This window comes from Carcharodon carcharias, chromosome 2 (assembly GCF_017639515.1).
Source record: "Carcharodon carcharias isolate sCarCar2 chromosome 2, sCarCar2.pri, whole genome shotgun sequence".
Lineage (NCBI taxonomy): Eukaryota > Metazoa > Chordata > Chondrichthyes > Lamniformes > Lamnidae > Carcharodon > Carcharodon carcharias.
Window position 1 is genome coordinate 132,156,410 of NC_054468.1, and position 21,610 is coordinate 132,178,019.

The 21,610-nt window shown below is 41.9% G+C and overlaps 2 protein-coding genes across 2 annotated transcripts in view; one reads left to right on the forward strand and one right to left on the reverse strand.

The window, feature by feature from the left end:
• The first annotated feature begins 346 nt into the window (after positions 1-346).
• On the forward strand, positions 347-20,547 carry LOC121270879 (cystatin-F). The gene is made up of 4 exons (XM_041176445.1): positions 347-460; positions 3,204-3,373; positions 9,271-9,387; positions 19,205-20,547. The coding sequence occupies exons 1-4, from the start codon at positions 397-399 to the stop codon at positions 19,280-19,282; spliced, it is 429 nt and encodes a 142-aa protein (XP_041032379.1). The 5' UTR covers positions 347-396; the 3' UTR covers positions 19,283-20,547.
• Positions 8,287-21,610, reverse strand: part of LOC121270856 (adipocyte plasma membrane associated protein) — a 71,784-nt gene continuing 58,460 nt past the window's right edge. Inside the window, exons 9-11 of the mRNA XM_041176414.1 lie at positions 15,328-15,441; positions 10,247-10,296; positions 8,287-8,842 (exon numbers count right to left, since the gene is read on the reverse strand). Coding sequence (XP_041032348.1) covers positions 10,294-10,296; positions 15,328-15,441 — 117 coding nt within the window. The 3' untranslated portion in view covers positions 8,287-8,842; positions 10,247-10,293. The remainder of the gene's footprint in view (positions 8,843-10,246; positions 10,297-15,327; positions 15,442-21,610) is intronic.

Sequence of the window (21,610 nt, forward strand, 5' to 3'; positions counted from 1 at the left end):
AACTTCATTCCTAACAGCCACAAATACAAATATAACTTACTTAAACTATCTCTAGTTCCTAACACTATCAAATCCTTTAACCATCTTAAACTCCTCAATTAGATCACGCCCCAATCTTCTATACTCAAAGAAATACAAACCTGGTCTAAGCAAAACATAGGACCAGATTTTGATTCTGTAAGTGAATTGGTTTTGCTGAGTTAAAGTCCCACCCATAGTTTCTGGGCTAGTGTGGCAGGAACCCACCAATAAGAAAGCCACAACTTCAAAGTAGAGCTCTCGTTGGATAACACATATGCTTGTATCAGGAAACACCAAATGATGGAAAAGTTGTGGGTAACACCTCCTAATCTGGAACGAAAAGGTCAAAAAGAAAGTGGCAAGACTGGTTATAAGATGGGTACGATGTTGGGAGTGCTGCTTTCTGTGTTGTTCACTTTTGGTTTGATCCATTCAGATGGCAAGTAACTCATATCTCTTGTTTTATCACTAAATATTGGATGCTACTGACTATTTTTGAATTCTGTATGTCAGTGCTTTGTGCAATAGTTGGAGGTGGTGGAGAGCAGTAGCAGCAGCCAGGCCTAGAGGTGTCAGAGCAGTGACTAAATGCGTTGTTCTCACTGAATCAGACAGGATGTGGCTTCTGCTGCAGCTCATTAAAACTTGTGTTACAGTATTTGGAAAGCTCATAACTGAAGGTTTTGTCAGCGATATCGACTCTGAGCTCTAGCAGCTCTAGTTCACTGGTTTTGTCAGCCCCACAAATTACTATCCGGTAACTAAGCAGCAACTTAGTGTCCAGTTTATTTGAAGTGCTCAAAAATCCACTTTTTAAAATTCCACCCCGCCCCACTTTCTTAGCCCCTCCCCCAAGCAGCAGTGTGTGAAACCTCTATGTCAGAATGCGCTACTGATCCTCACTTTTGGGCAGGATTTTCCACACCCGCAAATGGTATGACCACAAACCAACCAAGTCAGGAATTCAAGAGGAATTTCTTTACATGATGGTTGGTGAGAATGTGGAACTTGTTGCCACATGGAATGTGGAAGCTAAGGACATTTATGCCTTTAGGGGTTAAGGTAAAGAGGATGATGCAGAGGCAAGGCAGGAATAGTGGGAGGGAGCTTGTGTGGAGTAATAAACATGTGCATTGGGCTGAATGGTCTGTTTGTTTCTGTGCTGTTGAACTCCCAACAACAATGAATTTGCAGACTTGATTGATGCTGCATTGTCTAACCTTCAACATACTCAATAACTTTCCATCAAATCCATTGTTTTCCTTCTACCACACCCCTCTCCTATTATTACCTCAATCATTATAACACTGTGACAATACTGTCCCTTCTTTAATTGTAATACTTCACTAGTAATGCATCATTTACCTGAGCAGTTGATTTTTAATGGGAAACATTCTGTAATCAAATTAATTTTTAAGTCCAACAATAAAAGTGGGATGTGACCCTTTTTCCAATGGTATTTAATTAACTGCCTGTTCGAGGAGTAGACAGTTTACATATTAATCTATTAACAGTCCATAGAGATTCCATTTAGTTTTTATTCAAATATCACATTGACTTTGTATCTAAACTTGCAGCTGTAATATGAACTTTATGATCAATGGCAGTAAGTATAATAATGTAATTAACCCTCTACAATCACTGGCTGTGGATAATTCCATTGAGTGCTTCATGCTATTCAGAAATTATTTTGTCTGCTGTGCACAGTTTGCAAAATCATAGTCAATACCGTGTTTATTGTCTGCTTGTTTTCAAGCTGTTTTTTTTCTCCCTCCACTCCTCTCCATGTATATTCCTGCTATTCAGTAAGGTTGCTTTCACTTGTTATGTAGCATTTATGTAGTGTAAAAGCAAATCACTTGGTCAAACTGGTCAATGCTGGCAGAGCTCCTGTAGGTCAGTGACCACAGTGGTGATGGGTAAATGGGTTTGGTACCAGTTACAAGCAGGATATGGGCAGCTTTCCTGCCTGAGATAGGGTTGTCCTGATGTCTTCAAGAATTGAAGATTAATCTCCAGGTCACTGCTGCGAGCAACCAAACAGAAAAATCATGGGGAAATTACAGTATGTTGTTTTCTTTGCATTTTCTTTGAATACTTTACCTGTTATAAAAATATTTGGAGACTGGGTTGGGGATGAGGAGGCTTTGATGAACCTTCAAGGTTAATTCAATTGGATAACAAGAGTCTGTTCTCCTCCTTTCCAATTGAACGTTGGAGAGCAGTGCACCTGAAGAGTGGACCAACTGTGAGAGTAGGGAGCAGTTTGAGGCAGAAGGTCATGTGATTAAAACCTCCAGAAATACACCTCCAGAAATATACAAAAATAAGTTCCAAAGCCTAGTGGGTAAATCTTAGTTCCCCTCAAAACTCGGGCTGATCTTGTCAAAGTTCAGTTGGGACTGTTTTAAAACTTCTGGTTGCTATGCGTCTACTAGAATGTATTTTTCTTCTGTTTGTAACGGCGTACAACTCATCGGAGTACCTGGAGCATCAGGGCCATTCACCTAGATGGATGCTGATGGGAAGCATGCCATATGGGGCACTGCAAGGTGCTAGGGCTCGCACCCCCTGCTACACAGGAGTGGAACTTCAGCTCCTTAGTTCCTCATAGGTTTAAGTCCACCACACAGCCCATTGGGTTATTGTTACACGTTAGGGTGTCTGGCACACAGCTTTGTGAGATGAGTGTGCATATTGGAGGTGGGAGGGTTTGCCTATCAGCGCCTGTGATTTGTGGCCTTCTTACCTCACCTCGGGTTCTTTTGCCAATCACTTAAATCTGTGTTCTCTGGTCAGTGACCCTCCTGCCAGTGGGAACAGTTTCACATTATCTAATCAATAAAACCCCTCATAATTTTGATCATCTTTATTATTTTTTTAAAAATCTCCCCTTAACTGTCTCTGCCTTAAAGAGAACAATCCCAGCTGCTATAGTTTCTCTGCATAACTGAAGTCCTACATCCCTGCTACCTGTATGGCAAATCTCCTCTCTGTTCTCTTGAAGGCCTGTTTTAAAAATACTATTGGTGAGAGGAATGTCAAATGCCTGATTTTGGGAAGTATCCAGGTTCAGTAACTTGCTGCAGTGATAATACAGCACAAGTAATTTTATTGCATCGCCTAGGCATGTAGACCCTCCCCCACTTCATTCATCGCTGTTGTGTCTTGTAACATTCCAGGCATTGGCAGAACAGAAAAGACTCCCATTGGTCCAGGAGTTCCCAGAGATATTAACACAACTGACTCTGGAGTTCAAAATGCCACCCTGATTGCAATCTATGGCTACAACAACCAATCGAATGACATCTTCCTGTTTAAAGTTCATAGAATACATAAAGCACAGTTACAGGTAAGAAGGATCATGTCCAAGTGCCATATTCCTAAACTGACCAACAGTCCACATTTCAAAATGAAGACACACAATTTAGAGATTCATAACTACTCTACATTGCCACAATTCAGAGAAGTCTCTGTCTTCACTGAGGAGGGGGATAAAGCAGATATTCTACTTAAAGAGGAGTGTGAAATATTAGATACAATAAGCATAGTGAAAGGGGATACCAGAATGATAGACATCCTTGAAAGTGGATAAGTCACCAGGGCCAGATGGATTGTATCTCTGGCTGTTAAAGGAGGTCAGAGAGGAAATAGCGGATTGTCTGTGGACCATTTTCAAATCCTCACTAGATACTGGGGAGGTACCAGAGGATTGGAGGTTTGAATGTTGTGCCGTTATTTAAAAATGGTGCAAGGGATAGACCAAATAATTATAGGCAGGTCAGTCTGACTTCAGTGGTGGGCAAATTATTAGAATCAATTCTGAGAGGATAAACTCTCACTTAGTAAGGAACGGATTAATCAGGGATAGTCAGCATGGTTTTGTTAGGGAAATGTTGTGGTGTCTTACTAATTTAATCAAATTTTTTGAGGAAGTAACAAGGAGGATTGATGAGGGTAGTGCGGTAGATGTTGTCTACATGGATTTCAGGCACTTGACAAGGTCCACATGGCAGACTGGTCAGAAAAGTAAAGGCCCATGGGATACAGGGGGATGTGGCGAGTTGGATTCAAAATTGGCTCAAAGACAGGGAATAAAGGGTAATGTTTGATGGATGTTTTTGCAAATGGAAAATGGTTTCCAGTAGTGTTCCACAGGGCTCAATGTTGGGTTCCTTGCTGTTTGTATATATTAATGATTTGGACTTAAACATGAGTGACGTGATTGGGAAATTTGCAGAGGACACAAAAATTGGCCATGTAGTTGATACTAAAAAGGATAGCTGTTGTCTGAATGATATCAATGGTTTGGTTAAGTGGGTGGAAAAGTGGCAGATGGAATTCAATCCAGAGAAGTGTGAGGTAGTGCATTTCAGGAGGGCAAACAAAGCTAGCGAATGCACAATAAATTGTATTGTAAAAGTATCGGGTGGGGTAGAAGAAGTGAGAGACCTTGGTGTACATGTCCACAGGTCTGTGAAGGTAGTAGGACAGGTGGATAAGGTGGAAAATAAAGCAAATGGAATATTTTCCTTTATGGGTGAGGTTTTGAGTACAAAAGCAGGGATGAAATGATGGAACTGTATAAAACACTGGTTAGGCCACAGCTGGGATCTTATGTACAGTTCTGATCGCCACATTCCAGGAAAGACATAATTGCCTTGGAGAGAGTACAGAGGAGATTTACAAGAATGTTGCTAGGGCTTGGAAATTGAAGCAATGAGGAAAGATTGGATGGGCCAGGGTTGTTTTCCTTGAAACTGAGGTGGCTGAGGGGTGACCTGATTGAGGTATGCGAAGTTATAAGGGGCCTAGATAGAGTAGACAGGGATGCCCTGTTTCCCCTAACAGAGAGGTCAATTATCAGGGGTCACAGGTTTAAGGTGATTGGTGGAAGGATTAGAGGGGACATGAGGAAAAACTTCTTCACCCAGAGGGTGGTGGGTATTTGGAATTCACAGCCTGGTTTGGTGGTGGAGGCAGGAGCCCTCAACTCATTTAAAAGGCGCTTGGACCTACACCTAAAGTGCTGCAGCCTGTAAGGCCATGGACCAGCTGCTGGAAATTGGGATTAAAATGGGCAGCTAGTTTTTTTTTAATTTTCTTTTTTGGCTGACACAGGCACGATGGGCTGAATGGCCTCTTTCTATACTGTAACTTTTCTATGGGCAGGATTTTTGGGTCAATGGGCTAGGCCGGGAGCAGCCAGGAAACAATCCACCACCTGCGATCAGCCCCCAACTGCGATTTCACACTGGTTGGCCAATTGACAGCCAGCCAGCATGAAAGGCACGTTGAGAAGCTCAGCGCTGCCAGGGTGGGGGCAGAAGGAGCGCGAGCGCAAAAGCGTGCACATGTGTGGGGAAGGGCGCACTGAAAGCTCCCTGAAGGCAGGGAGCTGAACAATTTTAAAATCAAAAGGAAAGATTTTTAAAATCTGAAAAAAATGTCCCAACATGGGACTCACAATAAACAGAATAAAAATTCTGCCCAAAAATTTATATATTTTTTTAATTTAATTGTGGAAATCTCATCCTGCCCATAGGCCTTTTAATTGTCGACGGGTGTACTGGCAGCTCTCGCGTGCGCCCGCTGACTGAAATATCGCACGAGTGCACGATGACATTGAGATGCTCGCCCAATGTCATCGCATGCTATTTTACACCCGATCGGGTCTGGCGCACACCCGCCCATGGAATTTAAAATTGTGCCCTATGGTTCTAAATGCCAGACACTGAGGTACTTACTCGAGCCTGTCAAGCATTCACACTATATTGAGACAGTCACAATTGAGTTGGGCTGGTCATGTAGCCATAATGCCTGACACTTGTTTACCAAATCAACTCTTCTATGGAGAGCTTGGACCTGGGATACACTTCAATGGCAGTCAAAAGAAGTGCTACAAGGGGTAGGTGGAATATGGATTTGAGGCCATAATCAGATTAGCCATGATCTTATTAAAGGTGGAGCAGGCTCAAGGGGCTGAATAGCCTACTCCTGCTCCATTTTGTACATGCATGTGTATGTAAGGACACTCTGAAGGCTTTACTTATGAGTTTTCAAATCCACCGAGTCCTAGGAGAAGCTCACCAGGTTTGCTGCACCTGGTGCAACCAAGTTTAAACTGGTACGGCCTCCTTCGAAAGCAAGTGCATATCCGAGGCAGAGAGGAAACATAAGAAAAGGAAATCCCGAACCAGCAACTTGTCCAAAACTCAATTAAATGTGGTATTCTGTCCCATTTACAACAGAACCTTCAGGTGCAGATCAACCTTAGCAGCCACCTACATAATCACTGGAACCCTACCAAACACCACGGATGATTAACATGGTCAACATCATGTGCAGTATCTAGGTCACCTTACTTTTTTATCTATACTTGTACTTGTATTTGTTCCAGTAGCTGTATGTGAATATTCCAAGGCCTGAACCTTCTGGTCAGCGTTTTGGGGGCGGACCCCGCTCACCAACGCATAAAATGACGCGCGGTGATGTCGGGCGTGCGTCCCAATGTCACAGCGCATCATTCCAATCCTCAGTTCAGCAGGCACACAGCGGAGTCAGCTGCGCACCCGCCGAACTGTCAAAGGCTTATTAAGGCCATTAATTAACTAATTAAACTGCTTCTCAGGGCTGCCCGTCCAACTTTAAGGTTGCCTGGCAGGCAAAGAGCCCAGACGGCCTTCTCATTTTTTAAGGAACCTCATCATAAGATCATAAGACATAGGAGCAGAAATTAGGCCATTCGGCCCATCAAGTCTGCTCTGCCATTCAATCATGGCTGATAAGTTTCTCAACCCCATTCTCCCGCCTTCTCCCCATAATCTTTGATCCCCTTACCAATCAAAAACCTATCTATTTCAGTCTTAAATACACTCAATGACCTGGCCTCCACAGCCTTCTGTGGCATCTACAGGTGGGATGAGGTTTCATGAAGGTATTATAACTTCAATAAAAAATTTTAATAAAATTCATAGACATGTCCCAGCTTGTGCGACACTGTCACATGAGGGGACATTTCCAATTAATTTTTTCAAAATTTTTTTTCAGGTTTTCACAATGAAATTAAACTGCCTGAGGCAGCTTCATGCCTCAGGGAGATTTCTGTGCTCATTCCCGTGCATGCGCAAAAGAGTGCAGGCCCCGACTCTCCCTCGTCCCCCCACCCACACAGGGAGCGCTCAGGTAAAATGGCAGCGTGCAGCCGATTGTGGGCAGTGATCAGCTGCATGCCTGCCCACGCCCACTCCCACTCCCACTCCCTTCCAGCCCGCCCGGTAGGGAGAAAATTCTCCCCCGAAAGATGAGCGTTATTTATGTTGTGTTATGGGACAGGAACCTAATATAATGTACACAGACACAGATATGGAATCATACAGAACAAAAGGTGGCCATTTGGCCCATTTGTGCCTATGCTTTGAAAGAGCTATCACTTAGTCCCATTTCCCTGCTCTTTCCCCAAAGCCCTGCAAATCTTTCCTTTCCAAATGCTGGAGGAGGGGGGTTCCAGGATTTTGACCCAGCGTTATGACCGATGCAGTTGGTAAAGTGGAGTTATTTAAAAATCCCAGAGGGAAATTTTAAACAACTGTCATAAACTGTAATTTTAAGTGTTATGTTTGAGATGCGACTCTAAATTAGGAATCAGACCACCAGTTTTACATTAAACTAAATGAAACATTTTATTAATTTACACAGGTTAAAATATATAGATACACAGGGCTTCAAATTACCACTAACTTTTAACAAATTCCCAAACTAATCTCCATTAAGGCAACAGCAACCCATAGACTTAACCGGACAGCAGACGTTTTCACCTTACGAATTCAATATGAGGTTCCTTTCACTTTGATTCCTGTGGAGACAGTTGGAGGCTTACAGCTGCCTTTTGATCTCACGTTGCCTCTGCTCTCCACATCCGAAAACTGCTGAAGTTATACCTACCACAGCCTACTGAATGTAAATTCTCATTGTATCACCAGCCTCTTCTAACTATTAAAACCCCTTTCATAGTACCAATTTTATTAGTAATATAAACATATTGTTTGGTATCTGCTAGATAGGTGTCAGTTTTCACCCCACTTCTTGCATGGTCTTTTCAAAAAATGCAAATAGACTCTACCTCTCTGCTTACCTCTCAAAACTAGTACATATCAAAGCAAGCAGACTAGCTGGTTTTAATCCAATTAAGACACACCCATAGACCAAACCTCCATTTTCAAAGAAAAACATTTTCCAATAATATTATATACATTAATAGCTTCATGATACCCAGCGACAGTGAAGGAATGGCAATATATTTCCAAGTCAGCTTGTGCGTGGCTTGGTGGGGAAATTGGAGGTGGTGGTGTTCCCAAGCATCTGCTGCCCTCATCTTTCTAGGTGGCAGAGGCAAGTTTGGAAGATGATGTCATAGGAGCGTTGGTGCGTTGCTGCAGTGCATCATGTCTATAGGTACACATTGCTGCCACTCTACGTTTGGTGGTGGAGGGAGTGAATGTTTAAGTACTGGATGGGGTGTCAATCAAGCCGGCTGTTTTGTCCTAGATGGTGTCAAGCTTCTTGAGTGTTGTTGCAGCTGCGTTCATCCAGACAAGTGGAGAGTATTCCATCACACTCCTGACTTGTGCCTTGTAGATGGTGGACAGCCTTTGGGGAATCAGGAGACGAGTTACTCACTGCACAATTCCCTCACTGCACAATTCCCAGGCTCTAACCTGCTCTTGTAGCCACAGTATTTATATGGCTGGTCCAGTTCAGTTTCTGGTCAATGGTAATCTCCAGGATGTTGATAGTGGGGGATTCAGCAATGGTAATGCCACTGAATGTCAAAGGGGAAGTGGTTAGAATCTATCTTGTTAGAGATGCTCATTGCCTGGCACTTATGTGCACAAATGTTACTCGCCACTTGTCAGCCCAAGCCTTTCCTGCATGTGGCCACGGACTGCTTCTGAATGTTCTGAATCAAACTGGCAATGTCTTGAAGATGACTTTCTGTCTTTACCTTAGAGTTAAATGTGATTTAGTCTCTCTTTGACTTGCAATCGAGTATGTATCTAACAATTTCTGCAGACAAATTAGAGGAATCTAAAGATTTTAAATGTTCCTTGTTTTAGATGTAAGGTGGAAGTTTGCTGCTCTACACACTAATTTTGCACTTTATCAGTGATTCAAGAATAAATCCAGTCTATACAGGGTGAGCAACTGTGTTCCAAGGAGATATAAAAATGGACCTATTTGCTTTTAAAGATTGTTGCTGGACTGAAGTATTTTCTAAACGTTGATATTGGAAGAACAGTATGTCGTAAAGGAAAACCATATAACTTCAAGAACTGCTCATTTGAAACACGGCCGCCATTGAATAAGGTAAAACAATTCCCTCCTTTTTATCTGGACCTGAATTTGGAGTAAAAACAAAGTGCTGGAAAAACTCAGCATGTCTGGCAGCATCTGTGGAGAGAGAAACAGAGTTAATGTTTCCAGTCCAATATGATATTGGACTCAAATGCTAACTCTGTTTCTCAATCCACAGATGCTGCCAGACCTGCTGAGTCTTTCCAGCATTTTCTGTTTTTATTTCAAATCTCCAGCCTCCACAGTATTTTTGTTTTTATTCCTGAATTTGAAAATGGGCCATCGCACATACAAAAGGGAATTAACTTAATTTCCATACTTTAACAATAACCGTTCCCCTGCTGAAACATCAAAGCCTACTCACACAAAAAAAAACACAAGCCCTTTTAGGGTCAGAGAAAGGCCAATAAGCCTAAAAAGCCTGTCTCTGACATTCCCAGTAAATATCATGCTTGTCAAATGAGGGATCACTATCACTGAAAAGTGAAGCACTTTTCCCCATTTAAGATACCTAATATTAGCAATTGGGTCGCCAAATCAGACGTGGTACAATTGGATGTAGTAACGCTCTCTACGCTGCCCAAACAATTACCATAACCCCAATTTTTACTGCGCCAGGTATGACACTTAACATTTCCTTGCGCCATCCAATGGAATCAGAGTAAGATTACCAACTGATGCCAAATTAAGCAGGACATTTTATGCTGCATGCTCTTAGCCTTTTAAGTACTGTGTTGAGGCTATTCAAGTTCAAGTTTCAGATTTACAAAAACAGGCTATCATTCCAGCAGCATGAACTGCAGTCAAATGCTGGGCCCAGAAGTTACGAGTTCTGTCTGTTTCAATAGGTTAGCAAAAGAGTAACCCCTACCTTGTAGAAGGGTGTCCAGGTATATCCAAAGGTTTCAGTGTTGTGTGTCACTGCAGTAAGATTTATATGAAGAATTATATAGGAATCATGACTGATTAATTATAACTTTGGCTAAATATTGGTAATTTAAACTAATTCAATAATAAGTTTGAAGTCGTTAAAAATTAGAAGCTGAGGATTTTCTTACTTTTTCATGATTATGTCACAGACAATAACAAGGGCTTGTTAAATGTGGTGTATATTTTATATAACCCAGGGCAAAGCAGAAATACACTAGTTTCTAAGTGTGCAATAGGTTTATTTACAAGAGTTTTAAAATATTGCTGCAATTACAAGCTGTCTGAACTCATGCTTACAGCTCAGCTTCTAATAACTTCTGTGTGTCTGTTTTCTTTCCTCTAAGTCCACACCCAGGCTTAACCAATCTAGCGCAGTGAGCTTAAATCAATTACTAGATTCATAATCAAACACAGAACAGCTGAACACCACAAAATACACTGGATTGTAGGATCAATGAGATAAACAAGAGAATTAAACAATGTGGCACACTCCCCAGTGCAATTGTAGTAGTTAATTTAATGTTGGGTCACAGTTGGGGATAGATACTCAACATAGAAAATATAAGCAGGAGTAGGTCATTCAGCCCTTTAAACCTGCTCTGCTATTCAATGTGATCATGGCTGATTCTCTATCTCAATACCATACTCCTGCTCTCTCCCCATACCCCTTGACGCCTTTAGAGTCTAGAAATCTATCCTTTTTAAATCTACCCTTTTTAAATATATTCAGTGACAGCCCTCTGGTAGAGAATTGCACAGGTTCACCACCCTCTGAGTGAAGAAGTTTCTCCTCATCTTAGTCCTAAATGGTTTACACACTATCCTGAGATTGTGACCCCTTGTTCTAGACACCACAGCCAGAGGAAGCATCGTCCCTACATCCAGTCTGTCCATCCCTGTCAGAATTTTACATGTTTCAATGAAATCTCCTCTCATCCTTCTAAATTCCAGTGAATACAGGCCTAGACTACCCAATCTCCCCTCATACAACAATCCTGCCATCCCAAGATTCAGCCTGGTCAACCTTCGCTGCACTCCCTCTATGACAAGTGTATTCTTTATTAGATAAGGAGACCAAAACTGCACACAATACTCCAGGTGTGGTCTCACCAAATCCCTGCACAGTTGCAATAAGACATCCTAGCTCCTGTACTCAAGTCCCTTTGCAATGAAGGCCAACACACCATTAGCCTTCTTAACTGCTTGCTGCACCTGCTTGCTTGCCTTCAGTGGTTAGTGTACAAGGACACCCAGGTCCCTTTGTACACCAACATTTTCCAATCTATCACCATTTAAATAATATTCTGCCATTGTTTTGCCTGCCAAAGTGGACACTTCACACTTATCTACGTTATACTGCATCTGCCATGTGTTTGCCCATCACTCAACTTGTCTACATCCTCCTCACTACTCACATTCCCACTTAGTTTTATATCATCAGCAAACTTGGAAATATTACATTTGGTTCCCTCATCCAAATCATTGATACATATTGTGAATAGCTGGGGCCCAAGCACTGATCCCTGCAGTACCCAATGAGTCACCACCTACCATTCTGAAAAGACCCATTTATTTTTAAACTGCGTTTCCTGTCTGCTAACCAATTCTCAATCCATGCCAATATATTACCCCAATCCCATGTACTTTAATTAACTTATGTCGGACTTTACCAAAAGCTTTCCGAAAATCCAAATACACCACATCCACTGGTTCTCTCTTATCTATTCTGCCTGTTACATCCTCAAAAGCTCCAGTAGGTTTATCAAACATGATTTCCCTTTCATAAATCGATGTTGACTTTGTCTAATCCCTTGATAATTTCTAAGTGTCCTGATATCACATCCTTTATAATAAACTCTAGCACTTTCCCTCCAACTGATGTTAGGCTAACTGGTCTGTAATTCCCATTTTTTTTTTACCCTCCCTCCTTTTTTAAATAGTGGGGTTACATTTGCTACCCTCCGATATGTTGGGACGGTTCTAGAATCTACATCATTTTGGAAGATGACAGCCAATGCATCCAATGTTTCCATGGCCACCTCCTTTGGTACCCTGAGATGTAGATTTTCAGGCCCTGGGGATTTATCAGCTTTCAGTCCCATTAATTTCTCCAGGACTGTTTTTTAAGTATTTCTAATTTCCTCCAATTCCTTCTCCTCATTAGATCCTCGGTTCCCTAGCATTTCTGGTAAGTTATTTGTGTCTTCCTCTGTGAAGACAGAACTAAAGTAGTTGTTTAACTGTTCTGCCATTTCCTTGTTCTCTATTATAAATTCTCCTGTTTTGGCCTGTAAGGGACCTACATTTGTCTTCACCAATCTTTTTTTTCTTAAATACTTATAGAAGCTTTTGCAGTCCTCTTTTATGTTCCTTGCAAGTTTTCTCTCATACTCTATTTTTCCCCTGTTAATCAATATCCTGGTCCTCTTTTGCTGAATTCTAAACTGCTCCCAATCCTCAGGCTTGCTATTTTTTCTAGCAACTTTACATGACTCCTCTTTGGATCTAATAGTATCCTTAATTTATTTTGTTAGCCACGGTTGGGCCACCTTTCCTGTCGTGTTTTTGCACCAGAAAGAAATGTATAACTCTTGTAATACATACATTCGTTCCTTAAATATTAGCCATTGCCTATCCAATGTCATGCCTTTTAAGAAGTTTCCCAATCTATCTTAGCCAACCCACACCTCATACCTTCATAGTTTCTTTTGTTTAGATTTAGGACCCTAGTTTTGGATTGGACTGCTTCACTTTTCAACCTAATGAAGAATTGTATCATGTTAGGGTCACTGTTCCCTAAAGGACCCCACACAACAAAATTATTAATTAACCTCTTCTCATTGCACAAAACCAAATGTAGGATAGCCTGTTCCCTAGTTGGTTCCTTGACGTACTTGTCTAAAAAACCATTTTGTACAGACTCCAGGAATTCATCCGCCACAGTATTTTGCTAATTTGATTTGCCGAGTCTATATGTAGATTAAAGACACCCATGATTACTCTAGCACCCATGTTACATACATCTCTAATTTCCTGTTTAATGCCTGTCTCCTACACACTGTTGCATCAGGACCATTGATGCATGAGAATTAACCAACCTGCTCTTAAAATTACAATTGAGTTCTTGAGGAGCAGCAATTAAAAAAACAATATAACCAACACATTATCGTGGCTATGATGATATTGTGACTCTTTTTAACAAAACATATTTTTCCGAAAAAAGCTACATTTCTAAAAGGCTGCAAATCAAAATAGCGCTCAGCTACCAGGCAGTTTTTGTGGATCCAGCTGTTCACTTTCAAGAGGACAAAGACAATCTTTACAGAATTACCTGGAAAAACTCAGTAGGTCTGGCAGCATCGGCGGAGAAGAAAAGAGTTGACGTTTCGAGTCCTCATGACCCTTCAACAGAACTGATTTTTGTTTACAAGGAGAGGGGTGAAATATAAGCTGGTTTAAGGTTGGGGGGTGGTGGAGAGAAGTGGAGGGGGGGCGGTGTTGTTGTAGGGACAAGCAACTAGTGATAGGAGCAGATCATCAAAAGATGTCACAGACAAAAGAACAAAAGGACACAGAGGTGTTGAAGTTGGTGATATTATCTAAACGAATGTGCTAATTAAGAATGGATGGTAGGGCACTCAAGGTATAGCTGTAGTGGGGGTGGGGGGGCATAAAAGATTTAAAAATAATGGAAATAGGTGGGAAAAGAAAAATCTATATAAATTATTGGAAAAAAAAAGGAAGCGGGAAGAAACAGAAAGGGGGTGGGGATGGAGGAGGGAGCTCAAGACCTAAAGTTGTTGAATTCAATATTCAGTCCGGAAGGCTGCAAAATGCCTAGTCGGAAGATGAGGTGCTGTTCCTCCAGTGTGCGTTGGGCTTCACTGGAACAATGCAGCAGGCCAAGGACAGACATGTGGGCAAGAGAGCAGGGTGGAGTGTTAAAATGGCAAGCGACAGGGAGGTTCGGGTCATTCTTGCGGACAGACCGCAGGTGTTCTGCAAAGCGGTCGCCCAGTTTACGTTTGGTCTCTCCAATGTAGAGGAGACCGCATTGGGAGCAACGAATACAGTAGACTAAGTTGGGGGAAATGCAAGTGAAATGCTGCTTCACTTGAAAGGAGTGTTTGGGCCCTTGGGAGGTGAAGAGAGAGGAAGTGAAGGGGCAGGTGTTACATCTTTTGCATGGGCATGGGGAGGTGCCATAGGTGGGGGTTGAGGAGTAGGGTGTGATGGAGGAGTGGACCAGGGTGTCCCGGAGGGAACAATCCCTACGGAATGCCGCCAGGGGGGTGAAGGGAAGATGTGTTTGGTGGTGGCATCATGTTGGAGTTGGCGGAAATGGCGGAGGATGATCCTTTGAATGCGGAGGCTGGTGGGGTGATAAGTGAGGACATGGGGGACCCTATCATGTTTCTGGGGGGGAGGAGAAGGCGTGAGGGCGGATGCGTGGGAGATGGGCCGGACACGGTTGAGGGCCCTGTCAACGACCGTGGGTGGAAAACCTTGGTTAAGGAAGAAGGAGGACATGTCAGAGGAACTGTTTTTGAAGGTAGCATCATCAGAACAGATGCGACAGAGGCGAAGGAACTGAGAGAATGGGATGGAGTCCTTACAGGAAGCGGGGTGTGAAGAGCTGTAGTCGAGGTAGCTGTGGGAGTCGGTAGGCTTTCAATGGATACATCATTGTAAGAATGCAAATTTGGCCACTTTTTTAAAAAAAAACTGCAGGTGGGAGGATTCAGACTGTAATTAAAATGATCACATTACCTTATTTGGGACAATGTGACGCTGCTGTGAGGTCACCTGATAACAGTGGCTATCTTGGTTCCCTGCTAAAGGTATAGCAGAAACTTCAAACTGCTTTCCAATGACATTTTTTAGAGACAGAATTCCAGAGAGAGGAGGAATCCAGGGCAAACAAAGCTGTCAGACTCGCGTAGTCAATTGGGCAACTAAAGTGCCAAACTGCAGTACTTGAAAGAAAAACAAATAACCTCTCTCTCTTGACCTTGAGCCTACCTGAGAAACCAGCCTCTGGCAGATCAACTTTGGGGACCATTGCAGCTGCTGAAATATCTCTGCAACTTCAAAGCCTTCATTGCAATGTAACAATGCAACTGCGAAACAACAGGCCTGCACCAAAACATAGACTGAGTTAAATTCCATTTTTATAATTACTGCTGTTATCTTCACCTGTAACTAATTTTATGTGTGAGGAAGTGCCATTATTTTATTAACCTCTAGGGCAAAGGGTGTGGGAAAAATAAATAACTTTTTTCCTTTTTTAAATACAAAAAGCTTGCTCCTAGGTTATTTAAAATTGATGCAATCACTCCTAGGGTAAGAAATACACACTTCCACATACAATGTATTTGATCACGGGCAATAAAAAGTGACACCTTAAAATTATCCGTGCCAGGATCTGGAATTTAGCTGAACTTTTTATAGAAGTCCAGATATTCGCTTTTATTTTTAAAATGAAGCCCAAAATTAACAGTAGATGAGCTAGAGCAGGGGCTCTGAATCTGTATGCTTCTGAGAACCCCACCCCTCCAACATCACTTAAAAATTCTGCAGACACCAGTAAGACTTTTTTGTACTAAAAATAATTTGTACAATTAAACATATTTTAGTTTGACTTGCATAAAGTGAAACTTGCTCCTGGTGCTAATTCTGACAAGATGTGGGAGTATCTCCAACAAGCACTTGCACATTCACATCATGCTCAATGTTCATCCTGGCTCAGTATTTTGTTTTCTTTGTCATTGCTGAAAATCCAGCTTTGCAAAAGTAGAGGTTGTATTAAATGGGACCAACACATTCAGCACTGCAGAAGAAAGTGCTGTATTCATCGGAGCACTCACATCAAAATGTCATCAGCAGCATTTTACTGAACTTCTGAGGGAGCTGATTGATAAACTATCAATGGAGTCTTCAAATCGCTTTGATGAGACACTTTGATGAGAATTCTCACTAAAGGGGTTTGTAGCCTGCAGGTGTGCAAGATTGTTCTGTTGTGAGTTCTGGAAACTAAGTGTTGACTAGCACTGCCAGCTATGGTTTGATGATGTCAAAATCAATGCTTTTTCTTGAATTTTTTTTATTCATTCGTGGGATGTGGGCATCACTGGCTAGGCCAGCGTTTATTGCCCATCCTTAAATCAGAGGGGAATTTTTAAGCGTCAACCACATTGCTGTGGATCTGGAGTCACATGTAGGCCAGACCAGGTGAGGACAGCAGATTTCCTTCCCTAAAGGACATTGGTGAACCAACCAGTTATGGTTTTATGGTGGTCATCAAACTTTTACTTCCAGATTTTTATTGAATTCAAATTCCACCATCTGCCATGGCGAGATTCAAACCCGGGTCCCCAAAGCATTACCCTAGGTCTCTGGATTACTAGTCCAGTGACAATACCACGACGCCACCACCTCCCCCATATCAAAGAATATAAGGGCTCAAACATATCCATTATCCACCCTCTCCCCAACCCCTTAAAGAAAAGTACTTTCTAAACTTATTTTCTTTTTGAATACATCAATTTTTTTTCACACCAGGTAAAAAGGAGTTCTCCAATTTTGCAGTTTTATTCAGCAGAGTCATTTAATTGAACATGTCTGTAAGGAACATAGTTTAGTCAACCTCAGCTCACTGTTTCATCAGTTTGTCAAGATCAGGTTTCTTACCAGCTAAGAAAGCGCGTACCCCTTCCCTGAAATGAAAAATACAGATAAGCATTCTGTCTTGAGATAGCCACCTCACCTATGTATACATGAACAAGGAATTGTGCTTTCACTCACTTCCTCACAAAGTCCAGCAAAATGCATGGGACTGAATTCTAAAGTGGGCCTCGGGACCCCAACAATGAGTCAAAAAGCTGGTCGTGAGCTTGTACTGGCAGGCAGCAAGGCTGTTTCAGTGATTTTCACCGCTGGCAGCCTTCAGTTAAGAAGGATGGCAGGCAGGCTCCTAATGCTGCCTAATTAGAGGACCAGAAGATCTTAAGCCTCAGCAGCATCACAGGGAGAGGCGCTCACTTCTGAGGTAGGCAAGAGACCTGGGGGTATGGAGAGTCGAGGGTTTTGGGGGGGTTTAAGTGGTTGGGGGGTGCAAGTGGAGGCACCTTCAAGCCAGGTCTTTAGAAAAATAACATTTTAATTTAGGAGGCCAAATGCCCTGCAGGACAGAGGGGAAACCCATCCGAAAGGAATCGTTTGGGCCGGAGGGGCCACAACTACAGACTGTGGAACCTCTGAGTCTGATACCACCACCCCACCCTCACTCTAGGCTGCTGCAAGGAGGCCACATCCAGGAAGCTGGGGGCCTCGACACCCTGCGGGGGAGGGGGGCTGTTCCACTGTCAGCAAAATGTTGACAGCCCCATATGACGGCCCTTAATTAGGGCCTTAATTATGTTAATCGGCTACCTTCCTCCATAAAGTGAGACTAGCCGCCTCACAGCAGGCCTTTGAAAACTTCCCTGGTGGCAGGATAATGACGGGGTGCTGTCCTGACTTGCCTGCCTGCTATTTTACCAGCCCATCCCGCTGCCTCCACCTCTGCCGCCTGGAAGCTGGCTGGAATTTGTTGCTCTGGTTTAATAAAATTAACGGGTGTTACCGTTGTATTGAAAACACCATGAAAGCCTGGTTCAATATCTTTTACAGCAAACGCTTCTTGGTGTAAAAAGCAATGTTCCAAATAGCTCAAGGTGTACTGGCTTTTATTTTGCACAACTCCAGATGCTTTCTAATTACTGCTGCAGCACCATCAGTGCAGACCCCAATGCAATTTGTTCAGCTGTGTGCCACTAAAGTTATGAAATCAGCTAACAACTTGAAAAAGTAATTTGACTTTGTTGAGCTCTTTGCAAAACAAGAAGTCTTGTTTTATTGCTTTAGTCCATAAGTATCAAGTGTAGGTGAGTAAATGGGACATTTTAGATATGCCTCGTGTGGATTTATCAAGTTGCATAACAAGTCATTGTTAGGCAGACAGTCAATACATTGCAAAACTGTCGTTTGACAGGGTCATTTAACATTGATAACTGTTCCAGTTGCTTGGCCTGTCTCCTCCTCTCCAAACATTTCCCTTAGGATTTTGAAGGCCAATAGCATTATCAACTCATCAGCAATCATATGCTTCTTTTTCAATCAATTTCTGCACCACCCAGTAGAATGGGACTACAAGCTTTATACTGGTGGTAATTGTGGATTTCATTCCTGTGTTAGTACCAACCACTTCCTTAGCCTTTCGCATGAAAAAAACAAACATTGTTTGTCCTCTATATTTCATGTTCAGTAATTAAATATTTCTGTAATTTTGAGGGTTTCAAGGGTTTATTGAACAGTACTTGCACAGATATTATACACTGCAATTGAGGTATATTTCTACTTGAGGTACAAATAAAATTGAAATTCAAGTGGCTAACTTTGTATTTCCTTCATTTTGCATTTCATTAATTTTAAATTTCATGCCTCCAGCTCCTCTGTGTTTTTCAGCCCTTATGGTCGAATTTGATAAAGGACGTTCTGCACCTTGCTCTGGGTGTTTTTTTGTTGCTAATGGTTGTATTAACATTAATCTATATCTGGCATTCATTGTGCAAACTTACCCCTGCATAGTGCAATATGGAAGTTGGAGTTGTCACCACCATGCTCAACCATGGAAGCTTTCATAGCGTTAATTGCTACTGAGTACATGGGAGTGGGACTAATTTGAAAGTTCTTTCAAAAAGCTAAAACTGACATGATAGACCAAATTGTAATTTTCCATGTTGTACACTTCTACGTTTTGCAATGTTCCATAAAATTGATGTTTTTGTAATTTCATTCCATGGTAGCTTATTACTGTTCTTGCACTGACTCCCACTAACCTTGTACTTCTCTTTTTTAGAGATTGACTTGTCATTTTGAAGTCTGGATTGCTTCTTGGAAACAGAGTTGGAAAGTGATTGCTCTAAATTGCCAGTGAAGTCCCAAGGACTGTTTTCTCCTTCCCTGGCCCACAGTTTGAAGGCTTTCTACAGGGGTACTCTCCTATTTCACATTTTCTCTTTGCTGTCTGAAGTGTTGAGGAGAAGACCCAGTTTCCTGCACAATTCATGAGGAGTTCCTCCTTGGAGGACCTTGGAGAATATGTCTGCTGGTATTGGAAGCAGTGCACTCAGTTTTTGCAATAGCATTCCTTGCTTTAATGATATTAATCGCCTTATTTCAAATGGGTTAACAGCAGTGTTAAATAAAAAATAATTGCATTTATTTCACAAGCTCAGGGTATCCCAAAGGGCTTTACATTGCAACAAAGGGTTTTTTAAATGTAGCCACTGTTGTATCATCAGAATTGTGGCAACCAATTTGTGCAGTCTCCTGAACATCAATGCGAAAACGATCAAATAATCTGCTTGCCCGTTCTTCTTCAAAATAAAGAAAGAGGATCTTTAACATCAATCTAAGAGGGCAGACGAGGCCTCAGTTTAACATCTCGTCAGAAAGACAGCACCTCTAACAATGCAGCACTCAATACTGCACTGGGAGTGTCAACCTGGATTATGTTCTCAAACGCCTGGAGTGGGAATTGTACCCACAACTGTCTGTCTCTGAGATAGAAGTGTCACCCATTAAACCAGAAGTAACGGTCAACAAAAGCCATGTACAAGTGGCTGCTTGTATGATCTGGTAGTATCAAATATAGTCTTATGTTACCACTCAAGAGGAATTTCTGCCCCAGAAAATGCTGGAAATCCACAATTCAATCAAGATCTTTAAAGGATACATCTGAGCATTGGGCTCCCTTTCTGTTACCCGAAGCTGACTGGCCCTGTGTATGCTCAATATTTTTGGATATGCTCTCTTTTACTTACATGGAGTTTTCAAAGCTGGTAAAGTTACAAAGGTTCATGAAGGTATTCATAAGGTGTTAGCCATGGCTCAATGATGACACTCTCTTGCCTCTGAATCTGTAGGTTGTGGGTTCAAGTCGCACTGCAGGGAGGTGCATTATCAGAGCGACCGTGGTTCAGGTGAAAAAGGAAACTGAGGCTTGTCTGTCCTATTGCATGGTTTTAAAAGATCCAATGTTCCTAGTTTGAAGAAGAGGAGCAGAGTGCTTCCTATTGTCCTGCAAGTATTTATCCCTCAATCAACATCGCTAAAACAGATTATCTGTTCACCAAGATAAAAGCAAAATACTGTGGATGCTGGAAATCTGAAACAAAAACATAAACAAAAATACCTGGAAAAACTCAGCAGGTCTGACAGCATCTGCGGAGAGGAATACAGTTGACTCAAAACGTCAACTGTATTCCTCTCCGCGGATGCTATCAGACCTGCTGAGTTTTTCCAGGTATTTTTGTTTTTGTTCTCTGTTCACCATGTTGCTGTTTGTGGAACCTTGCAGTGCCCAAATTGACTGCTATGTTTCCTATATTATAACAGGAGCGACACTTCAATGACTGTAAAGCACTTTGGAACATCCTGAGGTTGTGAAACACTCAGTAAATGCAAGCTCTTACTTTATTATGAAAGTTGGAATTAGCTTTTCTAGTTGAGTGTTTCAAGAGCTTTTCTCATTTTCTTCCAAGAACTGAGGTGTTGCTTCTTCTGAACAAGTGCAAGAATTTCCAATGAGTTGATTGTATTTTACTACTATAATTGAATAAAATTAATTATAGGCTGGTTGACTGTAGTGTTGTTTGAATGGAATCATTCAGCAGTAAATCGAGCTTTGTATTGCTGAGGCAGAGATATGTCTCTATCCAGTGGTGAATTTTTAAAATGGTTGCAATGCTGTACTTGCAGGGAGTGTGTCTTTGGAGATCATAGCCACCCAGCTCATCTTCAATCGCCTTGAAATTGAACAAAAATGTTGTTTGCATTATTGGTAACCAGACTGCCATTCCCTGCAAGCACTAATCGCCCTTGTTAATCCAGTGGGCCACATAGGTAAAGTTCTTAAAGGAAAGAGAGTGGCCTCTTCCTACCACGAGCAATTTGCATTGAATTCAACACATGCACTGAAACCATTGTTCAATTATCTAAACAAATCCAAGGTTTATTTGGTGATCTTTGCTTCATGTCATTTAAGCCTTCATTTAATCCTGCAGTTAGAGCTCACTTCAGTAATTCAAAGCCACATTTGGGAGGGAAAGAAATAAGATCACCCTGTTGCGTCTTATAATGTCCAGAAACAAAGCATTCTTTTTGTTTTGCAATGCCTAATACAAGGTGGCAAAAAGTTATATATGAACTATACATAATCCATCTCTATCACCTTTCGGCTATCTGCAACTGTGCCCCATTT

Excerpts from the sequence above, each read along its gene's own strand:
- LOC121270879 (XM_041176445.1), top strand. The coding sequence starts at position 397 with ATGGGTACGATGTTGGGAGTGCTGCTTTCTGTGTTGTTCACTTTTGGT. Across the intron at positions 3,374-9,270 it reads TACATAAAGCACAGTTACAG|ATTGTTGCTGGACTGAAGTA; the intron begins GTAAGAAGGATC and ends TTGCTTTTAAAG. Across the intron at positions 9,388-19,204 it reads CACGGCCGCCATTGAATAAG|AGATTGACTTGTCATTTTGA; the intron begins GTAAAACAATTC and ends TCTCTTTTTTAG.